Source organism: Coregonus clupeaformis, chromosome 19 (assembly GCF_020615455.1).
Source record: "Coregonus clupeaformis isolate EN_2021a chromosome 19, ASM2061545v1, whole genome shotgun sequence".
Lineage (NCBI taxonomy): Eukaryota > Metazoa > Chordata > Actinopteri > Salmoniformes > Salmonidae > Coregonus > Coregonus clupeaformis.
In genome coordinates, this window is record NC_059210.1 from 27,213,972 (window position 1) to 27,234,932 (window position 20,961).

Sequence of the window (20,961 nt, forward strand, 5' to 3'; positions counted from 1 at the left end):
TGTCTGGAGCAATTTCCATGCCCAGCATGAGGTGTCCCCCGAACCGTGCACCCCCTCGCCTCGCCCGGACATGCTTGTTTACTGTTCCCCAATTTTGTTTCATTTCAGTCGGCCTCCTTTTCCCCAGCTCCTCTATTATGAGGCTGAGGATCATTAGCAGGAGCAGTCAGTTCAGGGTTACATGGTTACACATGACGCCAGCCACCCATTGGCTAATATATACCACACACAACCTCACTGTGTTTGTGTGTCTGTAGGCTTCAACTGTGCCTCTGAAATTCAATGAATCTATAACAACAGGCCTGGGTTTGAGTCCCAATTCGGCAACCCCTGAATTCGCTGCAATATTATATACAGTGATATACTGCAACTGCTTGTCTAATTCTTCTCACATAACCACTTCATTTGATCTTTGATATTTCAACTCCACAGTACAGAAGGAGTAGAGTCTATAGTTTTGATTACTTACAAAGTGTCTCCCTTTCGTCCACATCAGAACCTGGCGTTAACTGCTGTAGATCCTTCACATAGCGGCTTTTTGCATATTTCTGTCAAGCTGGACGGTAAATCTTTTTAAAACAGACAGAATCTGGCAACCGGAGGCAGAGCAATTTTCTATGTCAAGCAGGAACCAATAGCCCTGTCATGTCTTTGAGTGACAAGCCATAGTGGAGTAGTCCAAATAGACACTGAAAAGAGGAGGAAAGTGGCTGGAGAATAGCACTTAGGCCATTACAGAGGCAATCTGAAATATGTTTTAATTGGTTTGAGTTCATGGAGTCAGAAATTGAACATGAATGGCCTGATGAATCTGGCATTCATATTATGTATCTGGTGCTCAATTAAAGTTAAGTGGAATTGCGAAAATAAAATAAAAATGACCAGAAAACAAGGAGATATTTTTCATTTAAATGTCATGGATATTTAAATTCTATGTCACACTTGCACAGTATTACACCATCAGAATAATTATACAATGATTTACTTTTGAAAAATTAAGTAATTAGAACGCAATGTGCAGAATCACATTCTATGTGGGAATTAGCTTTTTTTCTAGTTGGTCATCGTGCAACAAAATTAACACAAACGGTGACCTAGATCAAACCAAACCAAATAATATTATTATGCACTGTGTGAACGAAGCCACAAACTATTTAATTGCCACCGTGCCTTTCTTTGGGACACAATGGGTGCTCTGAAGGTGGCTGCAGAAAATAGAAAACTATTTACTGCAGGTCTGAGAAATACATTTGGTGCACGTTAAACTTTGGCCAGCAGTCCATTGTCTCGGGTGTCTATCATTTAATAGGCAAGTTGACATAATGAATGGAGTCGGACACACCTTCTGCCACTCCAGAACGGACCCAGTCTTATCTGAATTGAGAATCACATTAGAGCCTCTTAGCCAATCACGCGGCAGCCCCGGAGCAAAGTGCAGACCCTGGAGAAGAGAAGGAGAGAAGAGAAGAAGAGAGTTAGAGAGAGCTTTTGTTTTCCTGGGACTTTAATGAAGTTGGCCCTGGTCAGTCTTGGAGGGATTATAGCTCAGACTGGTGTCACTTGTGTTACTTGGCCCCGTGACTGCTGAGACTGCTGTGAGGTGAGTGAGGGAGCGTTCCTTAGGGCCACAGTGAAGGGGATGACCACAGGGCAGAAGGAGAGCAGGAAGAAGAGCATGGATATGGCGGCAGGATTACCTACTCACCCAGGCTTTGGGAGATCAGGGAAGAGCTTCCTCATGGACAATCTGCTGCGCTCGGCGGGGCCATCCTCTTCCTCATCCTCGCCCAACTCAGATGGACCAACGGGTGGGATCTTCATGGGTCCCCCGACCGGCCACCACATGAGAACCTGGGGCCCTCAGCATGTTGTCTACGAGGGCCAGAGTCAAAACTGTAAACGAGTCAAAGACATGGGGCTTCCTCCTCGGCCACACTCAGGTAAAAGCCTTATATGATACAAAACATCATGATGAGATCTAGCCTGTAGACATTTGAAACCACACTTCGGGAAAATGCATGTTTTTGATTTTGTTTAGTGTATACATTTTGAATATATCTTGTCTAATGACAATTGATGTTCTTCCGATTTGACCAAACCAGTTATTTTGACTCTGTACTATCCCTCATTTCAAAGTACGTATAAGCAACATGATTTGAAACATTCAGAATCAATCAAGTTTAGCTTATTTCCAGAAATAACACAAAACCTTTTGTATAGATTTATCATTAAAAAGCCACTGTAAGGAAATGCAAACACCACAATATCTTACTTTATTTTCCTTTTATGTGTTCAGTTCAGATATACTATGTATGTTTCTGATAATAATATCAGATAAACATTTGATATGCTATACTGGCTTTTTCTTAATTTGCTTTATTTTTTGGAAAGTAAATACAATTCTAAAACATTAGAAATTGTATTCATCAAAGAGTTTACTGAAGAATGCTTATGTTTAAGACCTATTCTAAAAGATAAGACATAACATAGTACTACACATGTAAAACATGGCATTAATGACAGTCAAAGCAGAATATTAAAGCAGCAATCAGCAGTTGAAACAATAACAAAGCATTTTTCCCGCCCCTGTTTCGGTAAATAGCTGAGGGATAGGGCTGGAGAAATGTAACCACTCTCAAATTCCTAGACAGAGCTATGGATACAAGGACTGACCATCAATGCTATCAAATTATAGTTTTAACCATGTTTTGAGGCTATATAGTGCTTTGTTTACAAACATTTGAGTAAAACAAGCTTATATTTTGGGTTCTGATGGGGTATGACAGTTGAACTAAGCTCATGAGCCGTATATAATATTCTTAAAGAATCAATGGGTACATATCATTAATTTATATGTCCAAAAATGGATGTAGCAACTACAGATTGCCCCTTTAATGACATACTGTATAACCAAATGCTGTTATGTTCTACCACATTGCATTTCACTACAGCCAAATTGTATATATATTTTTTTATATACATTCCATTTGCAGACAATAACCATTTGGCTACTCAAAACATGATGTTTGTTATTGTTTTTCTTCTGAGTGGATGGTTTAGCAGAAATATATATATATTTCCACCACAATTTATTCATGGTTTTCACCTGCCAGTATTTATTATTAATGTACAGTATAATTTAATGAAAGTCCCTCCCTCCCTCCCTCCTTCCTCTCTGCAGGCCTGTTGAGCAGTGTGTTTCTACGGGGCCCTCAGTATCTGCTGGCAGCAGTGTGCTGTGGTGGGTCCAGCCCTCCGTCTATCTTCTCCGGTGAGTGTTTTATGCTTCATCAGCGAAGCCTCAGCTCCTCTCTAAGCATTAGCAGCAGGGTCTCCCATACTCTCTACAGCTAATTACTGATGCAATGCCAGGAAACTAATTCTCCACTCAACTCTCTGCACTGCTATTCATGACCATTCACAGCTATTTAGACCCAGGGGGTAGGGTGGGGAGTAGGATATGGAGTAGGGGGGGGGGGGGAACTTTTATGGCCGTTGAGGCCCCCATTTGCACTCATATAGATACACACACCGACTCACTCCAATATGCAGAGCTAATAAACATTTTGTCTCTGTGAGATTAGAACTGTAATGATCAGTGGTATGCCACTGTAACAGTCTCTTACTGGTCTCTGTGTGACATTTTTATTGCCTCTCAGTGGCATTGAGCTCAGCCTCAGCACAATGGAACATTTGGCTGATAGTTGGTCCAACTGTGATAATTGGTCCAGTGTGAGTAAACTGTTTATGATCCTGCCAAAGGAAGGGATTGTTTGTGTTTATAATGAGGCTCTTAAGATGATTTCCTGTAGCTGATTATCTGAAAAATCTACATCAAACCAGAATCTATATTCCCTGGAATATGGATCTGAATTGTGTTATGTAATTGCATTTGTTGTGAAGTCTGTATTAACCTTTTCATAGGAGAAGTCTCATTATGTGAACAACATCAATTTCTCCTAACTTCTGTCAGGGTTGTGATGCTAGTTTCTAAGTCCTGTGACTCCTGACAAGTGAGGAAGCGAATAGCATCCCTCAGTAAATACCCCCTGGTCCCTCTTAGTGGGCTAACACTTTCCCACAGTGCCCAGCAACAGGACAATGCTATGCCCGGCCATGACAAATCGGCACTTTCGCTCCACCATCCACACGCGACCCCGCTGCAATTTTTCACCGCAGCAATGAATTCTGCGAAGCACAAAACACAGAAAACACAGCCATTCCTCTGCAGAAAGGGGGCTTTGCCCGGGAACAGCCCACTAACCCTTTGTGTGGCCAAAGAACCCAGTTTCCCGACTCCCTCCTTTCTCCTGTCACCTCACTCTCATTCCTGCCCATTTAAAGTTCCCTTAATGGAACATAAGAACTCAATGAAAGTGACTTTTATAGACTTATTCGAGCTCATCTTCCCATAGAACCGGGCCCATACCTGCAAGAGAAAAGAATTAGTGAGGAGCGCTGAGCCAGCAAGAGTAGTGGCCTTTCAACGAACAGTCTCTTTTGTGGTGGGTCCCTCAGGGTTGTGAGCTCAGACCAAGGGGGCAGACACACACGTAGCCCCCGGGAGTGACCTGTTAATCGTCCGTTTAAGTGGAAGCCATTGAGGCCCAATGGAGGCCTGAGGAGCGTGTCTAAACCGGTTACTCGCTCCCCCGAGGTGGTCTGTGTGCAGATTTGTCGGACAGATTAAAAAGGCATTGCTCAATGGGATTTGGTAAATTGTTCCACTTGACTTTTGTTGTGTGTGCACCTGTGAGTGAGGCAGCGTGGGATTGCTCCTCAGAGTTCACCAAATCCCTTTCTCCCCGGTGAAAACGGGTCTCCATTCTCACTTTAGTCACCCCCATTTTGTTAAATTAGACAGATTGACGCAAGTGGAGAGTAAGCGTGTATAAGATTGGCTACAGGAGATGGGCACAATCCATGTAGATAGTGAGTGAGGAAGTGAGCCATTTAGTAGAGTCTGCCTTTTATAATCAGTATGAGGATATATTCAGTGCTTTGGACTGGACTGGACATGATAAACCAGAATAATGCTCCATTTGAATAACAATCGGAGCAGATAATTTGCCCATTTATTATTTGGATGATTTTCTATTTCGTTCCACTTGATATGGAAATATAATACATTTCTTTTGCGTATTCAAATGTGTAATTGTTATTGACCTTATTTAAGTAAGACTATTTCTATATTCAAATATTGGTACTTGTCTCTAGTAGTGCAATGTGCCATTGCCTTCACGCAACAGAGAACATACGTCAATGCAAATGAGTTAACTCATCCATAACCCAATGACATTTCCCTTTCAGGTTATTATTAGATATAATGCAAACATTAATATGAATGATTCTAACCTCTGACCTTCCAGAGGGAGCCAACATTCCGATGTGGTCCCCGGATACGAGCCCCAAATCCCGGCGAGGGATCCTGAGGAGGGCGGTGTTCTCTGAGGAACAGAGGAAGGAGCTGGAGAAAACGTTCAAGAGACAGAAGTACATCAGCAAGACAGACAGGAACAAACTGGCAGCAGATCTCAGCCTGAAGGAGTCTCAGGTAGGAAACCATATATCTCCTATATAGGTCGGAGGTCACCATAACAACCTCATTTTACATCCCATGCTACATCATAGGCCTTCTCATCTCACCTCTTCATTGCATACAAACACATCTTACTGGGTCTTATTTGGGTGCCCCAGCCTAAATTGAGTAAATATCTAGAGTCACTTCTATTGTAAGAGATCATGCTCTCTGCTGTATCACAGACTTAGATTTGACTAAACAAAATGAATGGCACCTCAGTATGAACCTCTCACTGACTTGTGTGTCTACTGTAGGTGAAGATCTGGTTCCAGAACCGGAGGATGAAGTGGAGGAACTGTAAGGAGAAGGAGGCCCACAGCGGCCGCTCCCCCATGGAGGAGCTCATGTCCCGTGGCTACAAACAGGAAGAGGAACGCAAGGAGGCACCAGAGAGCACGGGCACGCCATTAGACAGATCATCATCACAGCAGCGGGACAGGGAAACGGGAGTTACCATAGAGAAAGAGCCATGCAAGACTTTGATACAGCCACTGAGTCTGCACACACTATGACCTCTGACCCCTGAGAGGATTAAAGACTGAGAGAAACCTCTGGGCAAAAACTGGTTGAATCAACGTTGTTTCCACATCATTTCAACAAAAAAATTATACATGACTTTGAATCAACGTGGAAAACCGATTGGATTGGAAAAAAGTCATCAACATAAGGGAATTTTGTATTTTTTTCACCCAACATTTAACCTAAATCCAATGGCATGGTGAAAGTTTTTTGTTGATTTCACATTGAATTCATGTTAGTTGACAACTCAACCAAATGTAAACCAAAACTAGACGTTGAAATGATGTCTGTGCCCAGTGGGAAGATGAGGGTCAGTGTTGTGAGGCATGATTGAAAAGGGACTGTCTGAGCATTGGATAAAACGACTAACACTCCATAACAATAAAATACTTTTCATTTTAGTATTGTGTGGGTTGCTATTGTGTAGCAACATTTTGGAGACTGACTAAAAGTGTTTTTGAATGTGTTTTCGGAAAGCGTTTTTGAATAATCAATACAAATCTCAAAAACAAAACTTTTATTAGACCATACACTGTATATTAACACACATTGAAGGTTAGTCAGCTACACACAACCATGTATAAATGCTTTAACATGTAATATTGTATTCAGAATGTTTGTTTTACTCTTAACTGAAACAATTGCTGTAAATAAAATGATTAATTAAATGCTGATTTCTTCATTCCATGTTAATATTCAAGACGTTGAGCATGCAAACTTAATAAGTTAGTCTTTAATATTTACAAAAATACAGTTAATAACTAAAGATAGTGCTTTCAACCAAGGACCTCAGGAAAAATATCAAATAAATGACAGATATTAAAAATATAAAATGAAAAATAAATAACAGTGTGCAAATCAAACATAGCGAATGTCAGATGTTATGCTGGAACTGTGCAACCAGAGCGGATGTCAGATTGCGGTGTGGACAGCTGGACACACCTCAACAGCCCTGCTCAGGGAGGATGGTACACTTGAGGATGTGGAGGTAGCTCTGGACCTTGTTGGTGTCTCGTCTTTTTTTTTTTTTTTTTTTTTCACCTTTATTTAACCAGGTAAACCAGTTGAGAACAAGTTCTCATTTACAACTGCGACCTGGCCAAGATAAAGCAAAGTAGTGCGATAAAAACAACAACACAGAGTTACATATGGGGTAAACAAAACATAAAGGCGGCAGGTAGCTTAGTGGTTAAGAGCGTTGTGCCAGTAACCGAAAGGTCGCTGGTTCTAATCCCCGAGCCGACTAGGTGAAAAATCTGTCAATGTGCCCTTGAGCAAGGCACTTAACCCTAATTGCTAATGTTAGTCGCTCTGGATAAGACCGTCTGCTAAATGACTAAAATGTAAAATAAACACGAAACAATTTCGTATTAACACTGGAATGATAGATGTGCAAAAGATGCTGTACAAATAGAGATACTGGGGTGCAAATTAGCAAAATAAATAACAATATGAGGTAGTTGGGTGGGCTAATTTCAGAAAGGCTGTGTACAAGTGCAGTGATCGGTAAGCTGCTCTGACGCTTAAAGTTAGTGAGGGAGATAAGAGTCTCCAGCTTCAGAGTTTTTTGCAGTTCGTTCCAGTCATTGGCAGCAGAGAACTGGAAGGAATGGCGGCCAAAGGAGGTGTTGGCTTTGGGGATGACCAGTGAGATATACCTGCTGGAGCGCAGACTACGGGTGGGTGTTGCTATGGTGACCAATGAGCTAAGATAAGACGGGGATTTGCCTAGCAGTGATTTATAGATGACCTGGAGCCAGTGGGTTTGGCAACGAATATGTAGTAAGGGCCAGCCAACAAGAGCGTACAGGTCACAATGGTGGGTAGTATATGGGGCTTTGGTGACAAAATGGATGGCACTGTGATAGACTACATCCAATTTGCTGAGTAGAGTGTTGGAGGCTATTTTGTAAATGACATCGCCGAAGTCAAGGATCGGTAGGATAGTCCGTTTTACGAGGGCATGTTTGGCAGCATGAGTGAAGGAGGCTTTGTTGTGAAATAGGAAGCTGATTCTAGATCTAACTTTTGATTGGAGATGCTTAATGTGAGTCTGGAAGGAGCGTTTACAGTCTAACCAGACACCTAGGTATTTGTAGTTGTCCACATACTCTAGGTCAGACCCGCCGAGAGTAGTGATTCTAGTCGGGTGGGCGGGTGCAAGCAGCGTTCGGGTTGAAGAGCATGCATTTAGTTTTACTAGTGTTTAAGAGCAGTTGGAGGCTACGGAAGGAGTGTTATATGGCGTTGAAGCTCGTTTGGAGGTTTGTTAACATAGTGTCCAATGAAGGGCCAGATGTATACAAAATGGTGTCGTCCGCATAGAGGTGGATCCGAGCGTCACCAGCAGCAAGCGCGACATCATTGATATACACAGAGAATAGAGTCGGCCCGAGAATTGAACCCTGTGGTACCCCCATAGAGACGGCCAGAGGTCCAGACAACAGGCCCTCCGATTTGACACATTGAACTCTATCTGAGAAGTAGTTGGTGAACCAGGCAGTCATTAGAACCAGGCAGTCATTAGAGAAACCAAGGCTATTTAGTCTGCCAATAAGAATGCGGTGGTTGACAGAGTCGAAAGCCTTGGCCAGGTCGATGAAGACGGCTGCACAGTACTGTCTTTTATCGATCGCGTTTATAATATCGTTTAGGACCGTCTTTATAATATCGTCTTATGGCTACCCCCAAGCCATAAGACTCCTGAACAGCTAATCATGGCTACCCGGAATATTTGCACTGCCCCCCCACCCCATCCTTTTTACGCTGCTGCTACTCTGTTAAGTATTTATGCATAGTCACTTTAACTCTACCCACATGTACATATTACCTCAACTACCTCAACTAGCCGGTGCCCCCGCACATTGACTATGCAACGGTACCCCCCTGTATATATAGCCTCCCTACTGTCACTTTATTTTACTGTATATATAGCCTCCCTACTGTCACTTTATTTTACTTCTGCTCTTTTTTTCTCAACACTTTTTTGTTGTTGTTTTATTCTTACTTTTTTTGTTTAAAATAAATGCACTGTTGGTTAAGGGCTGTAAGTAAGCATTTCACTGTAATGTCTGCACCTGTTGTATTCGGCGCATGTGACCAATAAAATTAGATTTGATTTGATTTGATTAGAGGAGGTAATGGTGGTCCATGGGGTCTCTCTCCAAGGGGGAGGAGGAGGGGGGAGGAGCCAGGGCTTCAGAGGAGGACAGGTCACTCAGAGAGTTACTGATCACTCCCAGCAATTGCATCTGAGGCAGATAAACACACAGAGACCGTGTCAGTGGGATACAAATCACTCTAGTCAACAGGCTGCAGAGATGGAAGTATGCACATAGTAGTCACACTCTTTTGCACACACACACACACACAGTGTCTGACTCTTACCTTCTCAGTCACTCTCTCCACTCCGTTCTGTAGTTCCTGCAGTATGTCGCTCATCTCCAGAGCCTTGTTGGAGCTGAGAGCTGAGCCTGAGCTTGGCCCTGAGCCATGCTGTGGTGGAGCTGGGACAGGGGGTCTCCCCAAGCCCCCAGAAGCTTCAGGATTACCTCTGTCAGCTCCTCTCTCTGGCAGGGAGGGGAGGAGGGGTGAGTCCAAATCAGATACAGACGATTACTTTTATGGATATTTATTAAACTTTTATCTGTCCAGGTGAGTCAATTTTACTCACTTATACCAGTGGAATCAATTATGCTCAACTTTACTCTACAGTACTATACAGGGCAGGCAGTCACTGTATTAACATGATACAGAAGGGTGCAGATATGAACATGCAGAAGAGACATGCAGAAAGAGTTTAAACACATGCAAACACAGCAACATTTAGATATGACTGTAAAGTGCTAGGCTCACTGCTAGTCTCTGTGCATTCTCCTTGTCATCCGGTGTAAGTTTGTGAAAGGTGTGGCACTTCCGTTTTCCAATGTGGTTTTTCATGGGGAGGAAATATTGCTCCTTTGGAAGAGACGTCAAATAAGAGATAAGGAGGATAAAAATGAGGAACAGGATTAATAATAATAATGAATAATAATAATGAATAATGAATAAGTAATGATGTAATCTCTAAGTTGAAAGAGTGAGGGAGAGGGAGTAAGTGAAAGAGTGCAAGGAGAACAGAGGAGAGAATAATAGAGGAGAGACTCACAAACTCTGAGTGCCGATCACTGGAGATACCATGCATTCTGGCAGACTGCTGAATGAACCTGTAGAAGAGGTCTGCCAGGGGTATGGCACCCTGCCTGTCCATGGGCACAGATGGGGGCACAGCCAGCCTTATAGTCAACATATACCAGGGCAAGGGAAACAACCCACACTGACCAATGTAAGAGAAAGCAACAGCAAGAGGAAAAAGTCAGTTGGAGATACCCAAATCATAAGCAAATGTAAGCTGGAAATCCAAGTTAAAACTACATCCAGCTCTTACTGTGCTTCATGGCCCGTCCGATGGGTTGCCAATCCTGTTGATGGGTTGACGGTTGTTGTGGTTGGTCAGCAGTGGTCTGTCACTGACTGTCCAGGCATCTGTCTGGACTACATGACTGGACTCTATGACTATGATTGTATGATGACGTCATTGTTCATAGAACATGAGGAGGGGGTAATAAAGCCATGCTTTTGTCTCTGTTTGTCATATCCGCTCCTCACACCCTGGAGCGGACAGAGGGAAACCAGGCGGAATGGCATCGCATAAGAAGAGAGAGAGAGAGAGAGAGAGAGAGAGAGTGAGAAAGAGAGCGAGAAGAGGAGAGAGAGAGAGAGAAGAGGAGAGAGAGAGAGACAGAGAGAGAGAGACAGACAGACAGACAGACAGACAGACAGACAGACAGACAGACAGACAGACAGACAGAGAGACAGACAGACAGAGAGAGAGACAGACAGAGAGAGACAGACAGAGACAGAGAGACAGAGAGACAGAGAGAGAGAGAATCAAAAAGAGCACAATGGCAGAGATGAATTAATGTATGGCAATGGAGCCCCAAAATAAAGTTTTACTGGCCCTCCACAGTCTGGTATGACCTGGTATGACCTGCATAAGAACTCTAAAAGAACTCACATTGCACACAATCCCTCCAAATCCTTAATGAACACCGTCCATTGTTTGGGAACAAAACACTCCATCACTAATACCAATGTGACCTTATATGACATCATATGATCTTATTGGTGGTGGTACAGTGGTGATACAGATTCAGTGCTTAATTTGTAAATTGGGAGGTACCAGAACAAAAAGTGTGCCCGAGAAGGGGGTGACCTGGGGGGCTCTGAGGTACCGAAATGCATGAAGAAAAATCACCTTTATCATAAAGCATTGCATGCATTATCATCGCTTTTGCATACTGGTATAGAGCAGTAGAGTAGAGGCACTTGCAGAAAATAATTGGCCTAGGTTTTTGAAAAGAAATCTGCCCTTTTATAAACGCATTTCTTGCAATTCTACACCATTTTAGATGACTGGAGACTTCAGCATAATATTTTTTAATACCTCACAAATGTTCAAAATGACAGGCTACTTTGACACTGACAAAGAGAGAACCTGTGGTCAATAAAAATGATCCATCAATATCCTAGGCCTAGGTGTGTGGATACACACATACTGTACAATATGAGGAGGAAATTATAGTCCTAAAAAAGCTTTCTAGTTTCACTGACTCATCCAATGATGTGCAGCTCACTCATTGGCTATGGCCGGTGCACTCGTGCCAAATGCTTATCTTTACTGAATACAAATATAAACGCAACATGTAAAGTGTTGGTACCAAGTTTCGTGAGCTGAAAAAAAATATTTCAGAAATGTTCCATATGCACAAAAAGCTTATTTCTCTCAAATTGTGTGCACACATTTGTTTACATCCCTGTTAGTGAGCATTTCTCCTTTGCCAAGATAATCCATCCACCTGACAGGTGTGGCATATCAAGAAGCTGATTAAACAGCATGATCATTACACAGGTGCACCTTGTTTTGGAAACAATAAAATGCCACTCTAAAATGTGCAGTGTTGTCACACAACACAATGCCACTGATGTCTCAAGTTTTGAGGGAGCGTGCAATTGGCATGTTGACTGCAGGAATGTCCACCAGAGCTGTTGCCAGAGAATTGAATGTTTATTTCTCTACCATAAGCCACCTCCAACGTTGTTTTAGAGAATTTGGCAGTACGTCCAACTGGCCTCACAACCGCAGACCTCATGTAACCACGTCAGCCCAAGACCTCCATATCCGGCTTCTTCACCTGTGGGATCGTCTGAGACCAGCACTCGGACAGCTGATGAAACTGAGAACTATTTCTGTCTGTAATAAAGGCCTTTTGTGGGTAAAAACTATTTCTGATTGGCTGGGCCTGGTTCCCAGTGGGTGGGCCTGGTTGGGGGTGGGGGTGGGGGTGGGCCAACCCATGGCTACGCCCATGCCCAGTCATGTGATTAGGGTCTAATGATTTGATTTCAATTGACTGATTTCCTTATATGAACTGTAATTCAGTAAAATCTTTGAAATTGTTGCATGTTGCATTTATATTTTTGTTCAGTATAGTTCTTATTTTACTTTGTAAAACAATTCTGCTCACTCAATAGGCCTATTTGGAAGTTGAACTTTGCAGCCTAGTGACAGATTAGTCTTCTCTTTTCAGCAGGATCCATTTGCTTTCAAACCTGCGTTTTCCCTCGATTGTACTTGAAATATTGCAAAAGGCCTGTTTTGGCTGCTTGCTGTTCACTGACAGATTTGCCACACATTCCTGACTGTAGGCCTGCCTTGTGATTGGGCTACACACAATCCTCAGCTAGACCATTAAAAAAAATAAGCTATAGCTTGAACCTATGTGGTTAAATTATAGGCTTACTCCTGGTGTAGCATTTTGAATTATTTAATTTATTTCTGAACAGACAGCAGTAATTCTATAACTTTGCAAATGTATTTCAATTTACCAGGGGTGCTGCAGCACCTCCAGCACACTATGATTCTATAAGGAAGTAATTGATTAAGTGCAACACTGGAGAGATAAGAGTTGCAGGCTCATGTCTATCAGAGAATAGAGAGGGAGAGAGATCATAGAAAGTGGATCTCATTTTAGTTCTGTGGTAGATACAGGCGCGCTTCTCTCTCTCGCCACAGCAATGGCCACGCGTTGGTCTATATAGTGCTGGCCCAACATTAGAATATCTGGCATGTTTTCACATTACGTTTTATATTAGCAGGTGAATTACAGAGGAGTCGACTTGAATTAACTTTGATTGCTTTTATTTGAATTTTTACATTGCAAACTGTGAAAATATTTGTTTCATGCCACGAGAGGTACCGGATCCTGGCAAATGGGTTCCGGAACGAAACAATCCACAACTGAGAGGTACGGATCCTGTTCCGGCAGAATCCAGCTCAAATTAAGCCCATCATTCTATAATGACTCATGGTATTTTTATAGCTCCACTTGGCATAAGCCTACCACTGGGTGCAGACAGGATGGACCCATGTCCATACGCTATGCAAAACAATGTGACAATCATAAACAATTCCCTTGCACTTAATTCAACCTAGAGTCAAAATAGATCCCCAACGTCTTTGCCCCTCGCTCACACTGCCATCTCGTGGTAGCAGCTTCCCCATGAGAAATTGGGGAGCTAACATGATCCCCACTCATGGACTCAAACATTCATGCCTGAATGCGTTGTTTCTGTTTCTTATTTATTCGACTGTCTGTCTGTGTCCATACGGACAAATTATAGATTTACATATCTTAACAACATGTATATACATGTATTTACATATATGTAAATTACATATATCTAAATATATGTTTACGCCTTATATGTATAGATATTTAAATATATGGACATGGCCGTTTTCATATATTTATACATATATGTTTATATATTTAAATATATGGTGTGGAAATACATTTTGACAGCATGCTGTGGTAGCTAGTAAAATATATTCCAAAATATATGTCATTAATATCCTACTGGGCACAGAAGGCAATTCAATGTTTTTATGAATGGAAAATTAAGCTTTTCACTTTACATACATCTCAGAATATACAGTATTAATGTTCTAGACATGTTTCATGGGACGTTGCAAGAACATTTGTGTCCAGTTTTCTGAAGATTAGGAGAATATTCCATCAACATCACATCAAACATACACAAAACATGTTTACCATGTTCTCAGAATATACAATATTAATGTTCTAGACACGTTTCATGGGACGTTGCAAGAACATTCATGTGTCCAGTTTTCTGAGGATTAGGAGAATATTCCATCAATGTCCCACCAAACATACACAGAACATGGTTGCCAATCCCAAACCACTGTCCCAATAAGGGATATCTCTAGGGCATGTGCTTATTGGGCCAGTATAGGTAGGCCATGCCCAGAAGAAACCCTAACCCCTTCTCCATAGGCACTTGTGTAGATCGGAAACAACTTGATAGGTGCAAGCAATAGGGTGAATGCACTTTGAAGTAAACTATATGTACAAAAGTATGTGGACACCCCTTCAAATTAGTGGATTCGGCTATTTCAGCCACACCGTTGCTGACAGGTGTATAAAATTGAGCACACAGCCATGCACTCTCCATAGACAAACATTGACAGAATAATGGCCTTACTGAAGAGCTCAGTGACTTCGTCACATTTCTGCCCTGCTAGAGCTGCCCCTGTCAACTGTAAGTGTTGTTATTGTGAAGTGGAAATGTCTAGGAGCAACAACGGCTCAGCCGCTAAGTGGTAGGTCACACAAGCTTACAAAACGAGATCGCAGAGTGATGAAGCGCGTAGCGCGTAAAAATTGTCTTTCCTCGGTTGCAACACTCACTACCGAGTTCCAAACTGCCTCTGGAAGCAACGTCAGCACAAGAACGGTTCACCGGGAGCTTCATTAAATGGGTTTCCATGGCCGAGCAGCCGCACATAAGCCTAAGATCACCATGTGCAATGCCAAGCGTCGGCTGGATTGGTGTAAAGCCTGCCGCCATTGGACTCTGGAGCAGTGGAAACGTGTTCTCTGGAGTGATAAATCACCATCTGGCAGTCTGACGGACTAATCTAGGTTTGACGGATGCCAGGAAAACGCTACCTGCCCAAATGCATAGTGCCAACTGTAAAGTTTGGTGGAGGAGGAATAATAGTCTGGGGCTGTTTTTTATGGTTTGGACTAGGCCCCTTAGTTCCAGTGAAGGGAAATCTTAACGCTACAGCGTACAATGACATTCTAGACGATTCTGTGCTCCTAACTTTGTGGCAACAGTTTGAGGTAGGCCCTTTCCTGTTTCAGCATGACAATGCCGCCGTGCACAAAGCGAGATCCATACAGAAATGGTTTGTCGAGAGGCTGTATCACAACCGGCCGTGATTGGGAGTCCCATAGGGCGGCGCACAATTGGCCCAGCATCGTCCGGGTTTGGCCGGTGTAGGCCGTCATTGTAAATAAGAATTTGTTCTTAACTGACTTGCCTAGTGAAATAAAGGTAAAATAAAAAATAAATAAAATCGGTGTGGAAGAACTTAACTGGCCTGCACAGAGCCCTGACCTAAACCCCATCGAACACTTTTGGGATGAATTGGAATGCCGACTGCGAGCCAGGCCTAATCGCCCAACATCAGTGCCCAACCTCACTAATGCTCTTGTGGCTGAATGGAAGCAAGTCCCCGCAGCAATGTTCCAACATCTAGTGGAATGCCTTCCCAGAAAAGTGGAGGATGTTATAGCAGCAATGAAGGGACCAACTCCATATTAATGCCCATGATTTTGGAATGAGATGTTCGACGAGCAGGTGTCCACATAGTTTTGGCTAACTAAGCGCCACCTGCCTAACTTCCTGAGTAACTACCCAGTGCCCCAGGCTCTACGGGACTGTATGGAGGCCGACAGTGATGTTTTGGTGGCCCAGCCATGTCTAGGAGAGGTAAGGGAACCACAAGTTAACTCAGAATCAAGTCTTCTATCATCAATGGAATGCTTTGTTTCCTCCAGCCTATAGGAATTGGGCTCCAATTGATTTAGATGGGAAAGTCTTATAAAGAGGCTCTGGATTTTGATATGGGGGCCTTTGCGCTTCCACTGTAAAATAATGGATTAGCTTCTCTCTCTCCCTCGCTGTCTGCCAGACTCTGTCGGCGGCCAACATGCATCTCCGTTTCTCGTCCCTGCTGTGGCTGGAGGAGCTACAGGCTGAGAGGGAGCTCAGGGAGTTCAGCATCTGTGGAGCCCTCCTAAGGAGAGGTGCTATCTATCTGCACCTAGAGGTGCTGGGCCTGGCTGAGGGCCGGCCCAGTCTCTTCATAGGTACGTGTTGACTCTTAATTATGGCTTGGCTGCTACACACATGACATACCCTATTGTAACATGAGACTTGTAATAATAATAACATGTTTGATTGTCACACACACAAGATAGGTGCAGTGAAATGTGGTGTTTTACAGAGTCAACCATACTTGAATTGAGATGTTAGATATAGTGTTTTGTCTTCTCTACAGGTGACAGAGTGGCACTGAAGAAGCCAATCAGTGGAGGCGTGGTGATGGAGTACATCGGTTATGTCACAGAGGTACTCAGAGGTTTCGATCTTCTTAGAGTTTTGCTTGTAGCTCTGATGTTTCTCCTTGTGCTTTGTTCACATTGACCTGAACACTGTTTACATTTAAGTCATTTAGCAGACACTCTTATCCAGAGCGACTTACAGTTAGTGAATACCTTTTTTTTATTTTATTTTTATACTGGCCCCCCGTGGGAATCGAACCCACAACCCTGGCATTGCACACGCCATGCTCTATCAACTGAGCTACATCCCTGCCGGGCATTCCCTCCCCTAACCTGGACGACGCTGGGCCAATTGTGCGCCGCCCATGAGTCTCCTGGTCGCGGCCGGCTGCGACAGAGCCTGGATTCGAACCAGGATCTCTAGTGGCACAGTTAGCACTGCGCCACTCAGGAGATCAGATATGGTCCACTGCGCCACTGTGGACCATATCCACAGATCAGTGACGAGGACGTGAGTCTCGTCACTGAATTTCAGCATGGCTACCATACTTTGAAGAGAATGGTGATCTTGTCTTTTTTTTCTCAATCCCACTTCCAGTATATTTTGTATTTAGTCAACTATTTCTTCTTCTCTTCTCTCTCCCTATCCCCAACCCCTGATACGTTTATTTCCTGTCTGGTCTGGTCCACCCCTGATTGTGCGTCCTCTCCTCTCTTCCCAGTGTTCTTCCCCAAAGCCATGATTCTTCAGGCCCCTCTACGTAGTGTAAATCTCAGCTCTGTTAAAAGTACACTTAAGAAAAACTTTTATTGATCATAGTGATTCAGGAGTATCATTAAAACAGGTCAATATGACCAACCAACATTAGACAACTATACAGAAAGCCCCTAAATTGATTAAATAAGTCAATCATATCAATGATGAGAAAATAGTCAGAATAACTGATAGCTGACACAGACATGGTGGTGTAGCAGGAAGATCAGAGTACTGTGAACCAAGAGGTTGTGAGTTCAAATCCCAGGTGAGGACATTTTGATTAACAATTAATGTATGAAAGAACATGCCCAATGTAATCATGTCTGCTAAATGGCATATTATTATTATTATATTATGTATGGCAAATATGTCAATTTAAAACATTGTATGTTAAAAGCACTGTGTGTGTATCCCTTAACCTTGCCAACAGACAAAGAGCTAGGTATAGATCAGTGGTTCACCTTGATTGGCTCGGTAACTTAATGTGTTATGACTTTTTCTTTGGATATACATGTTCTTTCAATGTTCCCATGAAACGTGTCTAGAACATTCAAATCTTATGTTCTGAGAACATGGCAACCATGTTCTGTGTATGTTTGGTGGGATGTTGATGGAATAATCTCCTAACCCACAGAAAACTGGACTCTTGGATGTTATTGCAACATTCCCATGAAACATGTCTAGAACATAAATATCTTACATTCTGAGAACGTTCTGGGTAAGTTTTATTTGACATTAAGGGAATGGTCTATTGGAAACATTCCTTGAACATCACTGGAACATTACTTTGAAAACGCTAGTTAATGACCTAACGAGACTCTTAAAGGAACATTCTCTAAAGTTGTGGGAACGTTTGTTGTTAGCTGGAAACCTGGTATGTTAATTCTCCTAACCTGCCTTGAAGAAGTCACTTCTGCTCTTAGCTGTATACCACCTAGTCAAAACCATCTTCAACCTAGGTTCTGATCAAGCATGTATTTATTACTGTTTGGACTAATGATTACACGCCAGCTGTTTTCCTGCGCTCTGGCAAAGGGCTTTCTTGTGCACAGGTGCACACTTTTATTGATTAGTGACGTCATTGGGGTAGACCACTTTTTTCAGTTATGTTCATTACTTAGTGTGTATTAATTTCTATTAATATTGAGGGCCTAAATGTTTACTGGAAATTCATTGAGATGGTTACTGTTTATGAAGATTGAGATATTTAGGCCTACCTGTTCAAATAAAATAAAATAATATTTTATTTGTCACGTGCCGAATACAACAGGTGTAGTCTTTACTGTGAATGCGTACTTACAAGCCCTTTCCCAACAATGCAGAGTTAAAAACTCTGATTTTGTATATATACTCAACAGAAATATAAACGCAAGATGCAACAATTTGTATGATTTTACTGAATTACAGTTCATATAAGGAAATCAGTCAATTGAAATAAATTCATTAGGCCCAATCTATGGATTTCACATGACTGGGCAGGTGCGCAGCCATGGGTGGGCCTGGGAGGGCATAGGCCCACCCACTTTGGAGAAAGGCCCACCCACTGGGGAACCAGTCCCAGCCAATCAGAATGAGTTTTTCCCCACAAAAGGGCTTTATTACAGACAGAAATACTCCTCAGTTTCATCAGCTGTCCGGGTGGCTGGTCTCAGACGATCCCACAGGTGAAGAAGCCGGATGTGGAGGTCCTGGGCTGGCGTAGTTACACGTGGTCTGCGGTTGTGAGACCGGTTGAATGTATTGCCAAATTCTCTTAAACGATGGTGGAGGCAGCTTATGGTAGAGAAATGAACACTAGATTCTCTGGCATCAGCTTTGGTGGACATTCCTGCAGTAAGCATGCCAATTGCATGCTCCCTCAAAACTTGAGACATCTGTGGCATTGTGTTGTGTGACAAAACTGCACATTTTAGAGTGGCCTTTTATTGTCCCAGCACAAGGTGCACCTGTGTAATGATCATGCTGTTTAATCAGCTTCTTGATATGCCACAACTGTCAGGTAGGTGGATTATCTTGGCAAAGGAGAAATGCTAATAGGGATGTAAACAAATGTGTGCACAAAAGCTGAGAGAAATAAGCTTTTTGTGTGTATGGAACATTTCTGGGATCTTTCATTTCAGCTCATGAAACATGGGGCCAACACTTTAAATGTTGCATTTATATTTTTGTTCAGTATATACAGTACCAGTCAAAAGTTTGGACACACCTCCTCATTCAAGGGTTTTTCTTTATTTTTACTATGTTTTACATTGTAGAATAATAGTGAAGACATCAAAACTATGAAATAACACATATGGAATAATGTAGTAACCAAAAAAGTGTTAAACAAATCAAAATATATTTATATTTGAGATTCTTCAAATAGCCACCCTTTGCCTTGACGACAGCTTTGCACACTCTTGGCATTCTCTCAACCAGCTTCACCTGGAATACTTTTCCAACAGTCTTGAAGGAGTTCCCACATATGCTGAGCACCTGTTGGCTGCTTTTCCTTCACTCTGCCGTCCGACTCATCCCAAACCATGTCAATTGTGTTGAGGTCGGGGGATTGTGGAGGCCAGGTCATCTGATGCAGCACTCCATCACTCTCCTTCTTGGTAAAATAGCCCTTACACAGCCTGGAGGTGTGTTGGGTCATTGTCCTGTTGAAAAACAAATTATAGTCCCACTAAGCCCAAACCAGATGGGATGGCGTATCACTGCAGAATGCTGTGGTAGCCATGCTGGATAAGTGTGCCTTGAATTCTAAATAAATCACAGACAGTGTCACCAGAAAAGCACCCCCACACCATAACACCTCCTCCTCCATGCTTTACTGTGGGAAATACACATGCGGAGATCATCCGTTCACCCACACGCGTCTCACAAAGCCACGGCGGTTGGAACCAAAAATCTCAAATTTGTTGCTGGTGTTTCTTGGCCCAAGCAGGTCTCTTCTTATTATTGGTGTCCTTTAGTAGTGGTTTCTTTGCAGCAATTTGACCATGAAGGCCTGATTCACACAGTCCCCTCTGAACAGTTGATGTTGAGATGTGTCTGTTGAGATGTGTCTCTGTGAAGCATTTATTTTGGCTGCAATTTCTGAGGCTGGTAACTGAACTTATCCTCTGCAGCAGAGGTAACTCTGGGTCTTCCATTCCTGTGGCGGCCCTCATGAGAGACAGTTTCATCACAGTGTTTGATGGTTTTTGCGACTGCACTTGAAGAAACTTTCAAAGTTCTTGACATTTTCCAGATTGACTGACCTTCATGTCTTAAAGTAATGATGGATTATCATTTCTCTTTGCTTATTTGAGCTGTTCTTGCCATAATATGGACTTGGTCTTTTACCAAATAGGGCTATCTTCTGTATTGTCACAACACAACTGATTGGCTCAGGAAAGGAAAGGAATTCCACAAAGTAAGTGAGTCGGACGGCAGAGTGAAGGAAAAGCAGCCAACAAGTGCTCAGCATATATGGGAACTCCTTCAAGACTGTTGGAAAAGCATTCCAGGTGAAAGCTGGTTGAGAGAATGCCAAGAGTGTGCAAAGCTGTCGTCAAGGCAAAGGGTGGCTATTTGATTTGTTTAACACTTTTGTGGTTACTACATCATTCCATATGTGTTATTTCATAGTTTTGATGCCTTCA

The 20,961-nt window shown here is 42.6% G+C and overlaps 1 protein-coding gene, 1 long non-coding RNA gene and 1 pseudogene across 2 annotated transcripts; 2 read left to right on the forward strand and 1 right to left on the reverse strand.

Moving 5' to 3' along the window:
- The first annotated feature begins 1,482 nt into the window (after window positions 1-1,482).
- On the forward strand, window positions 1,483-6,205 carry LOC121531311 (homeobox protein DBX2-like). Its single transcript, XM_041836545.2, has 4 exons — window positions 1,483-1,940; window positions 3,182-3,271; window positions 5,370-5,554; window positions 5,836-6,205. Exons 1-4 carry the CDS (start codon window positions 1,640-1,642, stop codon window positions 6,091-6,093), a joined length of 834 nt encoding a protein of 277 aa, XP_041692479.2. The 5' UTR covers window positions 1,483-1,639; the 3' UTR covers window positions 6,094-6,205.
- A 3,023-nt stretch (window positions 6,206-9,228) lies between these two features.
- LOC121531490 lies at window positions 9,229-10,536 on the reverse strand (annotated as a pseudogene).
- A 5,775-nt stretch (window positions 10,537-16,311) lies between these two features.
- LOC121531310 lies at window positions 16,312-17,091 on the forward strand. The gene is made up of 3 exons (XR_005994122.1): window positions 16,312-16,380; window positions 16,572-16,642; window positions 17,072-17,091. It is a non-coding gene; the product is annotated as an uncharacterized LOC121531310 (long non-coding RNA).
- The last annotated feature ends 3,870 nt before the right edge of the window (window positions 17,092-20,961 follow it).